The 17492-nt window shown below is 44.1% G+C and overlaps 1 protein-coding gene across 1 annotated transcript; it reads right to left on the minus strand.

The window, feature by feature from the left end:
- Positions 1-1166: 1166 nt before the first annotated feature.
- On the minus strand, positions 1167-16629 carry ect2l (epithelial cell transforming 2 like; the record flags this gene model as incomplete). The annotated part of the gene is made up of 19 exons (XM_084574756.1): positions 1167-1300; positions 1413-1585; positions 1658-1746; positions 1835-1900; positions 1981-2137; positions 2226-2299; positions 2377-2524; positions 2613-2933; positions 3058-3298; positions 3397-3603; positions 3701-3793; positions 3890-4018; positions 4472-4637; positions 4732-4867; positions 5093-5318; positions 5386-5641; positions 5710-5872; positions 5944-6056; positions 16480-16629. The coding sequence occupies 19 exons, from the start codon at positions 16627-16629 to the stop codon at positions 1167-1169; spliced, it is 3042 nt and encodes a 1013-aa protein (XP_084430882.1).
- Between the last annotated feature and the right edge of the window lie 863 nt (positions 16630-17492).

Raw genomic sequence — 17492 nt, forward strand, 5'->3', positions numbered from 1 at the left:
GGATCTTTTTTTTTTTTAAGAAGTGGCAATAATGTACATAAGTGTATAACTGATGTGTTGTAATTCAGCTCACTCATAGTGATAATCTCTGAAGATGTGACATTTGTGTCATTTTTTGGTTATCAATAAAGACTTTTTATACGGTGAACAAGAAAAGTTTCATATCTAATTCAAAAAAAAATTTATGCAATATGATAAAAACACATGGACACTAAAGGAAAGCCAAAAACAGGTAAGTGAAGATAACATTTTAAGCACTTGAGAAACACTTAAGATGTTTTGGTTGTAGACAGTCACACAATACTAACAGAGAAGCATCTGATTAGCATGACAATGACTGCAAACATACAGTGACACAAGAGCTATCTTCAGACGCGAGAAGAACAAGGAGTCCTGCAACAGATCTGATCGATCTACCGGTTGAGAACCTTTACAAATTGAGCACACGCAACGAGAGCTGGCACTGTTTTAAAGTGATTTTAGTGTTTTTCTTTCCTTTTACTGCTCTCTCTATCAAGTTTATAATAATTAAAACATTTAAATGTGTGGTAATATAGTTAATACGCAGGGTAACTTTATTTTTTGAGCCAAAACTCTTTTGCACAATGCTGTATGTTAGGATTTTGGAAACATCAGTGCTGCTATGAAAAAAATAACAAAAGATCCAACAGTGTATTACGCTATCTGGACAGTAAGAATTGTAAAGACTGTCCAAGAGGAATGAATACCAATTGAATGAATGTGGACCACAAAGGCTCCTATACACATTTTGAGCATATTTTAAAACACCGGACAGTCAACATAATACAAGCTACCTTCAAATTTGAACCGCTGGCGACAAACGTCCAAAGATCTATTCATTTTTTTATACTTCAGCAAGGTATAATGTATAATTTAATTTTTAGACCGACGTGTTTCGGCTTGAGGCCACTGTCCAAGACACTGGTGGTTGACAAATGGTAGGTGATACTGTGTCAACCTCCAAACAATGCAGACTGTGATTATTCTGATTTCTAAAACTAATAATTGAATGTTCTTCTAATACTTTTTGGAAAGTTGTGCTGCATTTTTATTTAGAAATTTCCTGTTTTTCTAAAATTGCTTTCAATTTTAAGAAAAGGCTAAGAAAAAGTGTTCTAACCTCCTCTTGTCTTGCTGGTGTGCCGTCACTGATGTCCGGTCAGAGCAGAGTTGATGGCTGAGCGCAGCACAGACAGGAAGTGCTCCCTCTCTTCGGCTCTTTCTGTGGCACAAACCCAGGAGCGACAAGGACCCTCAAGGACAAAAGCATGACGCACGTCTACAGAAAAGACATCTGTGTCATTATTAGAATCGAGATGACAAGTAAAACCACAGGAGGTGAGCTTTAAGAGCTTTAAAGGTTCTGTATTCTGTATAGAGTGATAACTCACAGCGTGTATGCGTGATCTCCCTGACAGCCAGGCTGCTGAGAGACACCGAGGCCAGGAACGTGTGCGCGCTCTGGCGAGCCAGCGTGAAAGGCGTGTGGCGCACGCTTCGCCGCGTCAACACCAAAGCGTCGTTAAACAGGAACAGGCCCACATCAGACACGTGCTCGTAGGTCCTGGACGTATAAAAGGACACAGATTTATTAAATCCAACACTGAGCAGAAACAGAAATAATTTGTGCGCTTACCTTAGAGAGTCTGGAATCTGTTCATCAGGACTTATGAGCAAAGCAGCATCCTGAGTTATTATCAGCTGCCTGTTTCCTTCACTGAGGTTCTACACACATAAAGTATTCAATTTAAAATACTGTGACACAATAGTTTAACATGTTTATGAGCATATTAGTTGTGTAGTGTTCTTTTACCGGGCAGCCCTGGATCATTTGCTGCGTCTCTTTTATCAGCGTATCTGCCACTGAGCTACTCTTTAGCTGAAACAAAACAAAACACACATTTAATACAGACTACAGTGTAATGACAGATTTATAAGGCTCTCTGCAGGTGCTCCCACCTTTTGTATGAACTCTCTGAATCGGCGCAGTGTGTCGAGGGCAGAGCAGAGGTGTGTGAGATCGGGGTGACCGGCGGGCGTGTGTGAAGACAGAGCCTGAAGCAGAGTCACGTACTCCTGTATCCTCCACACTGGACACAGCAGCAGCTCCTGTAAGCTTCACAAACGCACACGTGCAGCCATGAGCTCTGAATAACAACCACCCTGGAGGAGATATACCTGTGCTGACATGGGTGTGTCGTTACCTCATCATGTGTGTTGAAAGAGTTCTGTCTGCTCTCTTCAGGAAAGCCCGAAATGCTGGTTTAGTCTCTCTGCACTGACGCACACATACACCAAGGTTAAACTATTACAGAGTACTTCTTGTACAGGCAGAGGCCAGCGCTTTGACTTTACCTTATCAACGGTGTGCAGGGCGGTGGTGTAGTTGTTGAGGTAGTTGGTGTAGACTCTGAGTTTTGAGCACAGCTTTACAAACGCGTCTCCAATACACTGCTCCGCGCCCCACTGCTGCAGCCTGGCCTGTAAGTCTGCCAGAAACACTCTGCAACACACAAACGCATACGGTGGTCCACACAGAGGGACAACAAAGAAGAAGGTCAAACATGGATATCTGAAGTGTGTGATTGTACCTGTTGAGCTCCAGTATTAATGTAACAGGGCTGAGGACAATGTGGATGTCAGCAAAGCTTAGAATAGCTCTGTTGGAGTTCAGAGCTGCTGTGAGAGGCTCCTCGTACACCTTAGAGACAGACGGACATGTAGATGAAACACTTAATGTAGAAAAACAAATAAACAGTGATTGGTTGTGGTATACCTTTATGACAGCGCTCAGTCTCCCCAGATAAAGACACTCGCTGTGGTGCAGCTCTCGTGCAGCAGCGCCTCTCCAATCTAACACCGTCTGAAAGCAGAAAGGGACAAAATTGTAAAGCATTCTCCTTCGGGTTTCTCTTAATGGGAAGGGTCAAAGCACACACACACACACACACCTGTGGCAGCTCAGGCATTAATTTCAAACATGTCTGGGAACTTTGTTGTGCCAAAGACGTGTAATTTGCTCCTTTACTCTCTCGCCCTTCCTTCCCCTGACTCCATCTTGACAGGAAGGCAGTAAGAAACTCCAGGGGTCTGGTCTGTGAAAACACACATTGGAAGTCATACATGCAAAAATAGAGAGTTTCTAAGTTTGGATGATTTTCAGTCATCCCCACCTCTTCCTGTTGTGTGAGAGCAGTGAGTCCTTCAGTCAGAGCCTCACTCAGATCTTTGGACACACAAATCTTGTCAAGGCAGACTTCCTCCAACAGAAAATAACCTAGAACGATATGAGCATTTTCTTCAGAGACGTTGTTTAAACTTGTTAGCGGCCCAGCTGTGTGTTTGCATCTAACTCGACGTGTACGTGGAACCCACCAAGAGCTCGGCCCCTGGCCTGGAGGCTGGCCCGCTGCAGCTGTGGCCCCAGAGAGCTCTTCATCTCCCCGAGGGTCTCCTCCATCCAGTGAGCCTGTGTGCACCAGCTCTGCAGCACGCTCTCACACACGTACTGCAGCGCCGGAGAAGATGGCGGCTGGTGAGGGAGTCCGGTACACACGCTGCCGTCAGACCACTCACCGAGGACTGGAAGGAGAAAAAAAAAAAAAAACACATTCTTGTGGATTTAACATGCTATTTTCAAACTTTTTTTTTTATGCTCAGAGTTGAAAGGGTTTCTCACTGTTCTGAAAGCTTCCAGTGGCAAGGCCCATTGGTGCGCGAACCTCCAGACCAGTCAGAGTAGAGAGCTTGTGGATAAGAGCCAATCCTGATGCTATAAAGGAAAAGTTAAGAGATACAGACAGAGTGAGCTGACGTTAATGAGAGAAAAGACAGAACGCAGAGACGAGTGCGTCTTAACATCTGCTACCAGATGCAGCCAGCGGGGAGAAGATATCAATCCCTCCTCCTTCTTCGTTCGGTGCCACCCAGCCACACAGTTTTTCCCAGAAGTCTCGATGATCGGGGCTCAGCAGAGTCCTCTCTGACAGGTGACTGCCTGAAGGGTCAAAGGGAAGACATCTCAAAATAAAGTTTCTAATACATGAATGTGAAACTATTTTCAGTTTGAGTGACAAGGGTTTTCAATTTTCAAAGAAATCATGAACCCAAAGAATAGGAACAGTGTCTGTAAACCACTAAAAACGGCTTTAGTAGACCTCTTAAATGTCAGGTGATGAACTATCAAGTACGTTCTGTGCACCTACAAGGTATAAAGTATTTTGAATCTGTTGAATCATAAGGTTTACATTTATTAAAACAAGCACAAACACTGAGTCACTTTTCTAACGTTAAATTAAAACCTGAAATCAAATGATGAGCCAAGGGATGTAGATAGCCATGAAATCTGAATATCCTGATAAAAAAAAAGGCTCCAGAGGCTCCAATTAGACTGGAACTAACCCTGGCAGTGCATCCACACGTTTATGCACTCAGGGTAAATGATTCTTACTGTGAAGCAGATGAATCTCCTCCGTCCCTCCAGGAGCCAGCAGGCCGAGCTTTACAGCCGTCTGCCCGGAAATAGCTCTCTGCACCTGGGCTAAGAGAGCCGAGAGAGTCCCTCTGTGGTCATAGAGAACCACGATCACGCCGGCCTTCACTCCACTCAGCACCAGCTATATGGAGGATTAAAAGAGTGCACAGGGAGAAACTTTGATTGTTCATCTTTCCACTGAGTATTTTTAACAAAACAGACTGATTTCCTTTTACCTCATAAGCAGGAAGCCTGTTGGAGATGAGCAGCAGGAGGGCAGGAGTGGAGTGATGCCAGGAAGAGACTGAGCGTGGCAGTGCAGGTCTGTGGGTGAAGGAGGAAAGCGCTCCTCTGGCTTTGGTCGGGTTTTCACTGGGAGAAAACGCACAGTGTTAAGAGTCAACCCAGTATTAGCACATAAAACGAAAATGTATTTTTTTCTGTCTTACAAAAATGCAAAGGTTTTAAAGCTTTAATCTAAAGCTGACTAATTAACGCGTTCCTCAGATCCTGAAGGTACTGCGTTATATTGAGAGAGGTGCTTGTAATACTCTGCAGCTCTCATGTAAATGGACTGAGTGGGTATTTATATATCACCTGCCAAGACTGGAGGCCTGGACTGTCTCCAAGCTCTGAGCTGGAGTCACGGGCTGGCCACTGTGAAGGAGGCTGGAAGACCCAACAGTCCTCGGAGGCCCGGAGAGGGAAGGCCAGGAGAGGAACGTCAGCCCAGAGCTGGGCCTTCCAGTCTGGGTACTGCCACCTCTGGTTCCCTCTGGCTTTGAGTAGCTGCCCCAGGCTCTCCTACTTCTCACAGACACTCCTGCAAAGATCGAACATGTAAGCGCAAATATAATCAACAATTGACAATTTCTTTTAACTCCTCTTACTCTTCTCCTCCTGAAGCTTGTCCCTGATTTTCTGCCTGATCCTCCTCTCCTTCCTCCTCTCTTCTTCCTCCTCGGTCATATCCGTGCTTTGCTGGTTGAGCGTGCCGTACTGCTCGGCCGCCTCCCGCGGAGTGAGCCAGTCCAGCGTGGAGACGCAGGAGACGTAGTGGCCCTTCCACGCGCCAAACTCCTTTTCTCCGGGAGTGTATGGAAGGAACCAGCCTCTTCCGACGCACCGACTCGCCCACAGGCAATCCTGGCGAAGGAGACGTGAATTAAAAACAAACGACTAAAATCCAAATGTCTTTCTTCTGAGATTCTCACCTGCTCAGCCAGGACCCTCCAGTGCCAGCTGACTTGGGCGGCACTGCAGAGGTCACGGGGCGTCAGAAACGACATCACGTACAGGGACAGAAAGCGAGGCAGCACCGCCGTGAAGTCAACGCTCGTCACCGGAAGCGTCTCCATCAGCAAATCCCTGCAGCACCTGCTCAGATCGTCAGAGGATTTGAAACGTGGTTCACAGTGAAGGGGAAAAACGCTTGGAAGCAGCCTTACTTGAGCTGTGACTTGGTGCAGCGCGCGAGCAGAGAGCGCAGCAAGTGTTTCCTCTGTCTGTCGCTCCATAGATCAAACCAGTGCAGCACAAGGTTCACCCTCTCCTCAAATAGCTGCACAGAGAAAAGACAAAAACAGTGTATTTGAAAACTGTATTTCTTGACAACTTTTGCTGTACATTTTTATGAGCATACCTAAGTAACACTTCCAGTGGTGGCGCCAGGGAGGAGCTAGGTGGTGCTGTAGCTTCCCCTACAATAGCCATAGCACCCGCCCAGCACCCCCAAGAAATGTCTGGGATTTTTTATATTTATATTTTAATGTCATGTTCGAATAGTCTTTTTCATGTAGTTTAAAAATGTAAATTAAATAATAATAATAGAAATTTAGAAACAAAAGTACCAGTGCCGTATTGAGCTGAAACGGGACGCACTTTGTCCCGTATTACCGTGAGAATCAAAAATAGTGTGTAAAATGTCAATGGAATTAATGAATAACAGGGCGCTTTATATGAACATTTACGGTAAACTTATTCCCAGGCCGTCTCTCTGTGACCAATGAGATGACAGCAGGAATCCCGCTCATCTCATTGGTCGAGGTACTGTCACTTGCGAAGAAGATACCGGAAGAAAACAAAGCAACAACTTTTCATCACGCTTTATGTTTGCACTTTTCTTATTGCACTATTACAAGAGGAATGTTCTGCTTCCTACTGTTTTATATTAAGTTATACAGTTTTAAGTTAAGCAGGACAGGTTTCTGTTTAAAAAAGATATTTATTTATTCTGTTAATTTTGTTACTTTGTATTAAAAATAAATTGTTGAATAATAATTAGTTTTCCATGTGTTCATATCACTCAGAAATATGCATGCACAATATGCCATGCCAGGAATGGTGAGGCAATCGGGTCTGCTGGCCCTGCCAATGAGGTGTCCCTTATTTATTTTTCAGGGAGTTGGCAACCCTAAATGTATCTTAGTAAGCTATGAAAAAACAAAAGTGTGAGTGAAAGACGACACTGAGTTTTGACTAAATTAAGTCCACCTTTTTATTAGTTGCTGTATGTGTTTCCAGTCTGTAGATCTTATTTGAGGAGCGTTAAGATGCATGTTAATGATGCATTTATGTTTAAATGAGTTGAGGGAAATATTATATATCCAAAATGTGATACTTTGTTATGTACTTCACTGTGGTAATATATGAAGTTAATATTTGTACTGTTGCTCTCTCTTGCAGGCTCAAGTGGAAGGTGAGAAATGCATGAGCAGTTCCTCCTGAATCCCGGTACTGTATCAGGTCTGACTTTAAGGCTTGTCACGGTTAGGATGGCAGTGGAGTGGAAATGTAAGTTTTGCACTGCATTGTTTCAAACCCGAGTAAAATTGTTCAGACATTATTGCCTACAACACGGTCATTTTCTAGAGTTATCCCTATGGCAGTTTTATTTGTAGTGTTCAGTCTTTTGATGCATTTAAAGCACATCTATCAATCCATCTATCTCCCACTCAAATCACTTGTGATAGTGTTAACTGTATGACAGTGCACGATACCAGGAATAAGTATTTGATTCTATCTGTGTGTGTTTGTCTTCAGGTTTGTTCAGAGTTTCATCGCATTACAAATGTGAACCTACGCAACACATTCTACTCGGAGCTTGACCGATACACACCACGACTGATGACCTTGTACAGACAGAAGGCAAGACTGCAGAGGCACTACGGGCAATCCTCGAGGCTTAGGATCTTCAGGTATGTCTCGGACTCAGCACATCAGTGATCATATTTTATACCAAGAATATCCAAGTATTGTAGCTTTAAACTGAAATTTAGGCTTTGTTCACACTGCATGCCAAACCTTTTTAGAAATATTTTAATTAGAATCTGATTAGATTGAATCTGATTGGAACTGTATTTCTACATTACTTGCGAGTGGTACAGTCTGATCAGTGTGTCTCCATTGGCACCCTCCAATTCACATCGGTTGCTATAGTGGCTTAATATGTTGTGGCTGTAAAAGGGCGAGTATGAAGGATAAAGCTGAGGTTGCTCAGCCAGTTAATTAACAATGCGCCAGGCTTGATGCTTGCTTTGGAAAGTGGAATTGAGTGTTTAACAACTTTAGTCAAGATGCACTGTTTTTAACCAACAATGTCTGAAGTAGTAATGCCATTAATCACTCACTTCCATCCCACTAGAGTCTGCATTGTGTGTTTTTGGTTGCGTTAACAAAGTAATGAAATCTTATTTAAGTGGCCAGTCTGTTCAGATTGATATGGATCTGTCTAAACAGATTCGAATCAGATCTGAAACCATCTCTGTATGTGGTTTTAAGTAGATCATACCTCATATGGTTTTTGGTTACTCACACTGTCTGGATATGCTAAAAATCTGATTTGTAGTGTCACTGTGAACAAGGCGCCCGGATACTCTTCGCATTATACATGCTTCCCATAGGCAATATTATTAGAAAATACGACATATACTTCCATTGCTATGCAGATGACACCCAGCTATATTTATCCATGAAACCAGATAAAACGAATCAGCTGGTTAAACTCCAAGAATGCCTTAAAGTCAAGAAGGCTTGGATGACCTGTAATGTTCTACTCAGACAAAACAGAAGTCTTTGTATTTGGCCCTAAACATCTGAGATTCATTATCTAATCACTTAGTTTCTTTGGATGGCATTACTTTGGCCTCCAGTACGACTGTGAAAAACCTTGGTGTTTAGTCAGATGTATGTACCTATGACAGTTTATCTAGTTCCTCCTATGCTCTCGCTTCTCTTTTCTGTCTCTACCCGGCAAGCCTAAGGCAGGTGGGTCCCACCATATGAGCTGGGTTCGACTCAAGGTTTCTTCCTGTTAAAAGGGAGTCTTTCGTTGCCACCGTCGCCATTAGGCTTGTGATTTAGGGATGTACAATATGGACCAAAAATCATATCTTATAGCCAAGGCATATACTGCTGTACATTTATATGAAAAATGACTGTAAAAGGTGAAGTAACAGGCAACTTGGCAGCTATCTAAGTATAATTTTAGCGCAACATAAACTGTATCGATATAAATAATACTTTCGTTATATGTCTAGAATGAAAATATATCGATATATCTTAAAACTCAATATATCATCCAGCCCTAACTAAAGCCTGTCTAAGATTCCTTGTTAGCCAAGAAGGCCCCTCTAACTGAGAGGAAATGAATGTATGTATGTAGCAGTCAGCTACAACCCAAAGTCTGCCTACCAACACACACACATTCTTTAGTAGTACCTTTAGTAAGATTCTGTATATTCTATATTTGATGCTGTATAAGAATTAAACCCTACATTCACTGAAATGCAAATTTTTTATTGTAATACTAAATATACATGTACCCATGTTTGTGATGATGGGAGGAAACCGGAGTGCCCGGAGAAAACCCACGCAAACACGGGAGAACATACGCACGCACAAACACACACACACACACACACACACACAGGGAGCTGCATAACGTCGCTGATGCCTCGGTTGGTTTCAGGATTGTGCCCTTTGTTGGCAAAGTTCAACATGAAGGTTCTCATTCATCCAGGTCATGGTATATCCAAAAAAGGTTCAAAAAAGAAAACTGGACATGTAGAGTTTTTTGAGAAGACGTTTCACCACTCATCTGAGTAGCTTCTTCAGTTCTTGGGGACTGGTGGGAAGTTTGAGGTTTAAATAGGAACTCCTACTGAAACGTGCTTGTTGTGTAAACAACCGGAAACCGGTGCAGCCAATTCCCATTAACGGTTGGGTACTTACCTGTCGTCGGGGGGGTGGGAAGTTTTGTCCCTGTCCGTTTTCCCTATGGATGGTGCTCTAACGACCCTTGTCCATCAGAGGCTCCAGTGTCAAGGTGTGAATGGGGTTGAAACTTCTTGGGGACAGAAATTGAAACTGTATTGTAAATAGATGGCAGATTAAATCTTAATTCACCTTCTCTGTTTAGAAGTTTTTCCAATCTGACATAGGTGGCTTCCTTTACTCTTCTTTCAAACCATCGGGCTTTTCTGGCTAAGATTTGGACGTTGATATCTTCAAAGGAGTGTCCTTTGTCCCACAGGTGTAAGTGGACCGCTGAATCGTTTCCTGATGAGCTGACTCTCCTGTGTTGGTACATGCGTTTATGGATGGGTTGTTAGGTTTCCCCAATGTATAAGTCTGTACACTCCTCACTGCACTGAAAAGCATATATCACATTACTCTGTTTTTACCTGGGTGTTTTGTCTTTAGGGTGGAAAAGTCTTGGCCTAAGTGTATTCCCTGGTTTAAAATAAACTGCAATGCGGTGTTTTCTAAAAATTCTCCTGAGTTTTTCCCGACACTCCAGCCACACAGGGGATGACGATGTTCTTTCCTTTGTTGTACTCCTCCTCTGTCCTTTTTGGCATATCTTTTTGAGCCTTTGAGAAAGGCCCAGTTGGGATAGCCACATGTCTTGAGTGTCTGTTTGATGTAAAGTGGAGTACAATGTACAATGACATAGCACCCACGTTTTTGATGATGGGAGGAAACCGGAGTACCCGGAGAAAACCCACGCAAACACAGAGAGAATATACTCTGCACAGAAAGGCCCTGAGAATCGAAGCCCTGGGGATTCGAACCAACTGCCTTTGTGCTGTGAGGCACCAGTGCTAATCACTGTGCCACCGTGCTGCCCCTGTGTTTCTGTTGCTTTTCCTTGCCATGTGGGTACAGTCAGTGCTCATCAAAACTCTTCAGCACAGAGCACAAGACTGGATGGCAAGGAGAAGGAACAGAAACATCAAACATAAACTCAAGACGTGGATATCCCAACTGGGCCTTTGGCTCAAAAAGATATCCCAAAAAAGGACAGAGAGGAGGAATACAACAAAAGAAAAAACATCATCATCCCCTACGTGGCTGGGGTATCGGAAAAACTCTGGAGAATTTTCAGAAAACACTGCATTCCACTTTATTTCAAACCAGGGAATACACGCAAAGACTGGTCCACCCAAAAGACAAAACACCCAGGTGAAAACAGAGTAATGTGGTGTAAGATATTCAGTGCAGTGAGGAGTGTACAGACTTATACATTGGGGAAAAACCAAACAACCCATCAATAGGCGCATGTACCAACACAAGAGAGCCAGCTCATCAGGAAACGATTCAGCGGTCCACCTACACCTGAGGGACAAAGGACACTCCTTTGAAGATAACAACTTCCAAATCTTAGCCAGAGAAGGCCGATGGTTTGAAAGAGGAGTAAAGGAAGCCATATATGTCAGATTGGACAAACCTTCTCTTAAAAAGAGGAGGTGGACTAAGATTTAAACTACCATCTATTTACAATACAGTTTTAACTTCTGTCCCCAAGAAGTTTCAACCCCATTCACACCTTGACACTGGAGCCTCTGACGGACAATGGTCGTTAGAGCACAATTCACAGGGAAAGAGGACAGGGACAAAACTGCCCCCACCCCCAAACGACAGGTAAGTACCCAACCGTTAATGGAAATTAGCTGCACCGGTTTCTGGTTGTTTACACAACAAGCACGTTTCAGTAGGAGTTCCTATTTAAACCTCAAACTTCCCACTAGTCCCCTAGAACTGAAGAAGCTACACAGATGAGCGGTGAAACGTCTTCTCAAAAACTTCGAAGTCCAGTTGCCTTTTTTTTTAACCTTTTTTGGATATACCATGACCTGGATGACTGAGAACCTTCATGTTGAACTTTGGACAACCTTTGGACAACCCTGGTTGGTGTCAGGATTGCGACGTTTGGTGAAAAATCTAGAGCTGCCCTTCCAGAGGAAATCCTCTTACATGTAGCCGTTATTCTGAGGGTTTGTGTCAGACTGGATGGTGACGTCTTCTTTGTTTTTCTCTGATGTTATCACCCAGGAAGTTGAAATTTGGACACTCAGCTCAGTGTTTCCTGGTTCTGTGATCTGCAAGCAGAAAGGCTGCAGACGAACCTGACCGTCCTCATAGACCGTGTCAGTGTAGGTGTTGTCAGTGGAGCTCTGAGGGAGGCTGGACGCAATGACAGGGGACAGCAGAACCTCCTGTGGTTTGATGCCTTGGTTGGTTTCAGGATTGCGCCATTTGGTGAAAAATCTAGAGCCTCCCTTCCAGGGTAAATCCTCCTCCATAAAGCCATAATTCTGACGGTTCATGCCAGACTGGATGGTGATGTCTTCTGTGTTCTCCTCCCATGTACAACCTGGTAAGAAGGTTGAACTTTGGACAACCTTTGGACAACCTTGGTTTGTTTCTGGATTGTGCCATTTGGTGAAAAATATAGAGCTGCCCGTCCAAAGAAAATCCTCTTCCATGTAGCCATTATACTGAGGGTTTGTGTCAGACTGGATGGTGATATTTTCCTCCGACGTATCACCCGGTAAGGAAGTTGAAATTTGGACACTTGGCTCAGTGTTTCCTGGTTCTGTGATCTGCAAGCAGAAAGGCTGCAGACTAACCTGACCATCCTCATAGTCCATGTCAGTGTAGGTGTTTTCAGAGGCGCGCTGAGTGGTGACAAATCTAGAGCTGCCTGTCCAGAGCAACTCGTCCTCCAGGTAGCCATTCTGAGGGTGAGGGTCTTCTGCGTTCTCCCCTGGTGTATAACCCAGTAAGGAAGTTGAACTTTGGACCCTAGACTCAGGGTTTCCTGGTTCTGTGATATGCAAGCAGAAAGGCTGCAGAATAACCTGACCGTCCTCATAGTCCATGTCAGTGTAGGGGTTTTCAGAGGCGCTCTGAGTGGTGACAAATCTAGAGCTGCCTGTCCAGAGCAACTCGTCCTCCAGGTAGCCATTCTGAGGGTTAGGGTCTTCTGCGTTCTCCCCTGGTGTATAACCCAGGAAGGAAGCTGAACTTTGGACCCTAGACTCAGGGTTTCCTGGTTCTGTGATATGCAAGCAGAAAGGCTGCAGAATAACCTGACCGTCCTCATAGTCCATGTCAGTGTAGGGGTTTTCAGAGGAGCTCTGAGTGGTGACAAACCTAGAGCTGCCCGACCAGAGAAAGTCGTCCTCCAAGTACTCATTAGACTCAGAGTTTCCTGGTTCTGTGATATGCAAGCAGAAGGGCTGCAGAATAACCTGACCGTCCTCATAGTCCATGTTAGTGTAGATGTTTTCAGAGGAGCTCTGAGTGGCGACAAAGCTCGAGCTGCCCGACCAGAGCAAGTCGTCCTCCAAGTAGTCATTCTGGGGGTAAGGGTCTTCTGCGTTCTCCCCTGGTGCATCACCCAGTAAGGAAGTTGAACTTTGGACCCCAGGCTCAGGGTTACCTGGTTCTGTAATCTGCTGGCAGATGTCTTTACTGGATGCAAAAAGAGGATGATTCAGAACCTCCAGGGTTTTGATGCGTTGATTAGCATCCAGGTGCAGCATGCTTTTTATGAGGGACACCAACAGATGCTGACCATCGTGGTGTCCTGTCGTCATTGTCATCAGTTGTTCAAGGTCATCCAGAGAGTTGAGCCTGATGAATCTGGTATCTTCAGCTTGGAATCCTGTGTCATTCTCAAACTCTCCTGGGGTTTTAAGTCTCCAGTATCGTTGGCTGCTGTTGTAATCAACATTGAAAAAATACTCAGTAGACAGCCCACAGTGTAAGATGTGGTCTGCTGGCTGACCTTGAGTGTCTATGATGAACCGAAGAACATCGTAGTCTGTACGTCCAGAGTAGAGCGGACACCCAGTAATCATCTCCGCAGCTGTCAGTCCCAGAGACCACATGTCAATGGCCTCATCATAGGGGATGCCTAGTATTACCTCTGGTGCCCTGTAATAGATGGTCTGCACACAGACACCAGGGGTGGCTGCAGACACAGGATGCGCCAGGCCAAAGTCAATAAGTTTGACTTTGAGTGGTTTCTGATGGCGGTTCACAACCATCACATTTTCAGGTTTGAGATCGGCGTGTATTATTCCTATGGAGCTCAGATGGAACAGGGCTGTGGCTAGCTGTTGTATAACTGACTTCACTTCTGTCATGCAAAGACCTTGTGTGCATTGTTTCTGTATGTAGGAGTGCAGGCTTTGATCAAGGAGCTCAAATTCTAAACATATTTGCTCCCAATCAAAGAAAAAGCCATTCCATTTTACAATGTTGCAAGTATCTGGATCCAGACATCGCAGCTTTTTTAGAATGCCAATTTCCAGTTTTGCCTGTTTCACTGTTCTAGGTTCGTTTTTGTTGACTTTGACGGCTACGGGTTGGTTGGTCTTGTTATTATGACATTTCATTACAAATCCAAAGCCGCCCTGCCCAATGATGTCCCCTATTATGTAGTCATTATTTTGAGGGTTTGTGTTGTCCTCAGATGGTTGCTGCTGGCTAACTTGAGGGTTCTTGTCTAGTGTGTCCATTATGTCAGTGTAGGTGTCTGCACAGGAGCTCTGAGGGAGGACGGATGCAAAGAAAGGGTGCTTCAGTACCTCCCGCGGTTTGATGCGTTGATTAGCATCCAGGTGCAGCATGCTTTTAATCAGGGCCACCAATTGATGCTGATCATCATGATGTCCTCTCCTGATTTTCATTACTTGCTCAAGGTCATCAAAACTCTCGAGTCTGATGTATCTGGTATCTTGAGCGGGGCGTCCCGTCTCATACTCATACTCTTCTGGGGTCTTCAATTTCCAGGATTGTCGGCTGTTCTCCTCATCCAACTTAAAATAACATTTTGTATACGCTCCAGAGTGTAAGATGTCATCTGGAAGTTGGCCCTGAGTTTGTATGATGAACCGGAGAATATCATACGATGAATTTCCAGGGTAGAGCACACACCCAGTAACCATCTCTGCCGCTATCAGTCCCAGTGTCCACATGTCAATGGCCTCATTAAATGGGGCGCCTATTGTCACCTCTGGCGCCCTGTACCATAAGGTCTGCACATAGCGATCACGAGCGGCATCACACACAGGACGCGCCAGGCCAAAGTCAATAACTTTGACCTGGAGCGGCTTCTGGTGACGGTTCACAACCATCACATTTTCAGGTTTGAGGTCTGCGTGTATTAATCCGATGGAGCTCAGGTGGGACATGGCTGTGGCCAGCTGGTATAAAACTGGTTTCAGCTCGGTCACGGGAAGACCTTGGTTGCATTGTTCTTGTATGTAGTCATGCAGGCTTTGATCAAGGAGTTCAAAGCTTAAACAGATGCGCGTCTTGTCAAAGAAAAAGCCGTTCCATTTTACAATGTGGCTGGTAGTTGGATCTAGTCGTCGGAGCTTCTTCAACATGTCAATTTCCACTTTTGCCTGTTTGACAATATCAGGCTCGTTCTTGTTGACTTTGACGGCCAGTTTCTCATTGGTTTTTGTATTGCGGCATTTGGTCACAAATCCAAAGCCGCCCTCTCCGAGGAAAGACTCCACTTTAAGGCAATCGCCCAGTGTGCTCCCTACGGAGATATTCAACTCTCTTGCTGTTTTGTTGGTTGCCATTGATGCTTGTTATTCAGAAAATGGTGTGTAATCCAAAATGTCAATGAAATATGATAAATGAAACTTTGTTCACGTGTGATCGCTGTCTCGCTTGCAGTCAGTATAAAACTCTGATATGCACTAAAGAATGTACAGGTCGACAAAGGTTTACACCCTATTTAAACCTTCAATAAGATCAAAGGCACAAATGAAGATCAAAGAAAAACATTTGATGACATCATCATCGAGGGACCGGAATGCATGACATCATCATCGAGGGACAGGAATTTATGACATCAAAAGAAAACAGGGCTGTCAAACATAGGGCCTGTGGGCCAAAACTGGCCCGCCAGAAGATCTAATCTGGCCCGCTGCTTGAATTTTCCCAAGTGTAAAATTACATGGAAGATTACTGATATTTCGGACTTGTGTGTGTGTGTGTGTGTGTGTGTCGAACCAATGTTCAACATGGTTACACACACACACACACACACACACACACACACAGGACATTTTCAGATCTCCATAGCACCTGCAACAGAACATCTCTGGAGCCGCCACTGAACACTTCCAGTGGAGCACTTTCACTTGTAACCGAGTACTTTTACTTCAGTGAAGGATGAGAATACTCCCAAACTGTACCTTAAAGTGTCTTCTATCCGTTTACAGGTGAATGTACAGCAGCAACCACCATTTTAGCTGTGCTAATTGGTGTGTGATCCTCCCCCTTAGGTTGAGAGCGAATTAAATCGCCTTCTACGCGTAATTACAAAAATAAAAAATGTTGTTTAAGTGACAAAATGATGCGTTTACCTTCGCCTAATTTTAAGTTTGCTGCGCGTGCGTCGAGTGGAAGGGCGCCAAATGGAGCACCTGTTTCAAATCAGGTTAATTAACTTGACAATTAAACGTTTTTATGTGCTTTTATTTTATTTATTTATTTGTATTGGTATTATTTTAAGGCTCATATTACCTATGTAGCACCATTATGCACATTTTAAAACGTGTAAACCTATTTATTCATTACATATTATATAGCCTACTCTAATTCTCCAGTCACCTGTTGGCTATTAATAATCAGTTTAAGATTATTTAACAGGCATCAACTCCTCTGACCTGTGTGTTGCTCCGTTTGTTGTTGAGAGGAGTCCAGCTGCTGAAGCGGGTTTCGGACCGCTGGTTGCGGACTTGCTGCGGTTCATAGTCCGTCCCGCTGAGCTGCCACTGCTTCACCGAGTGCGGGGCAGATTTCAGGCTCGACTCCATGTCCTCAGGGGATATCATTTAAGTTTTGGTTTGACTTAGCACCCTTTAATATTCAGCTCCTCTAAGCTAACGCACAAAGGCAAGCTGCGCTGCTCTCTGCGGGCAGTAACCTTAGAGACGCATCAACAAGAGGATGAGCGCATTCCTTCACACTGCGGCACATCGCTGGTGTACATTAATAACTAACGACATACGTTCAGGATCACTAAACAAGCAACAGGTCGTCAAGATAGAAACATTAACATAGGATAAACAAACTTCACGTATCAATAGTTGTGCATTAAATCAAAATTTTTTAAATAATATTATCGTGTTGGACACAGGTGTAAAGCAATCTATCCAAACTCATTCCACTTATAAAATAAAAATGTGGATAGAAATTAGAAAATTATAGTGTTGTATATTTATACAGATTACAATAAAAATTACACATCTACCCAGGGGCGGACTGGGGGAGGGAAGTGGCCCGGGAGTCATTGACAGACCGGCCCACTTCATGCGCGGCGCGGTGAGCCAGCCAGCCAGCCAGCCAACCAGCCGGCAACACAAGTTTCATGTACCTTGATGAACAAAACTGCATTTGATGTTGTTTTGGACCATAATCATATAGTAATTATTAACCTGAACCCTTAAGTAGCCTACAGTAAAATAATTACAGCAGTAGCCTATAGTGATTTTACAGCATGTAGTGATTTTAATGCAAACAGGTCATTGATACAATCAAATTTGGCCGACCAATTTGCCAGGCTGTTAGAACTGAATGACACTAAATGTCTATACCAGGGGTGGGCAATTATTTTTCCCAAAGGGCCACATGAGAAACCGTAAATATCTTGGAAGGCCTTGCCAATAGGCTGAACTCT

This window comes from Chelon labrosus (assembly GCF_963514085.1).
Source record: "Chelon labrosus genome assembly, chromosome: 24".
Lineage (NCBI taxonomy): Eukaryota > Metazoa > Chordata > Actinopteri > Mugiliformes > Mugilidae > Chelon > Chelon labrosus.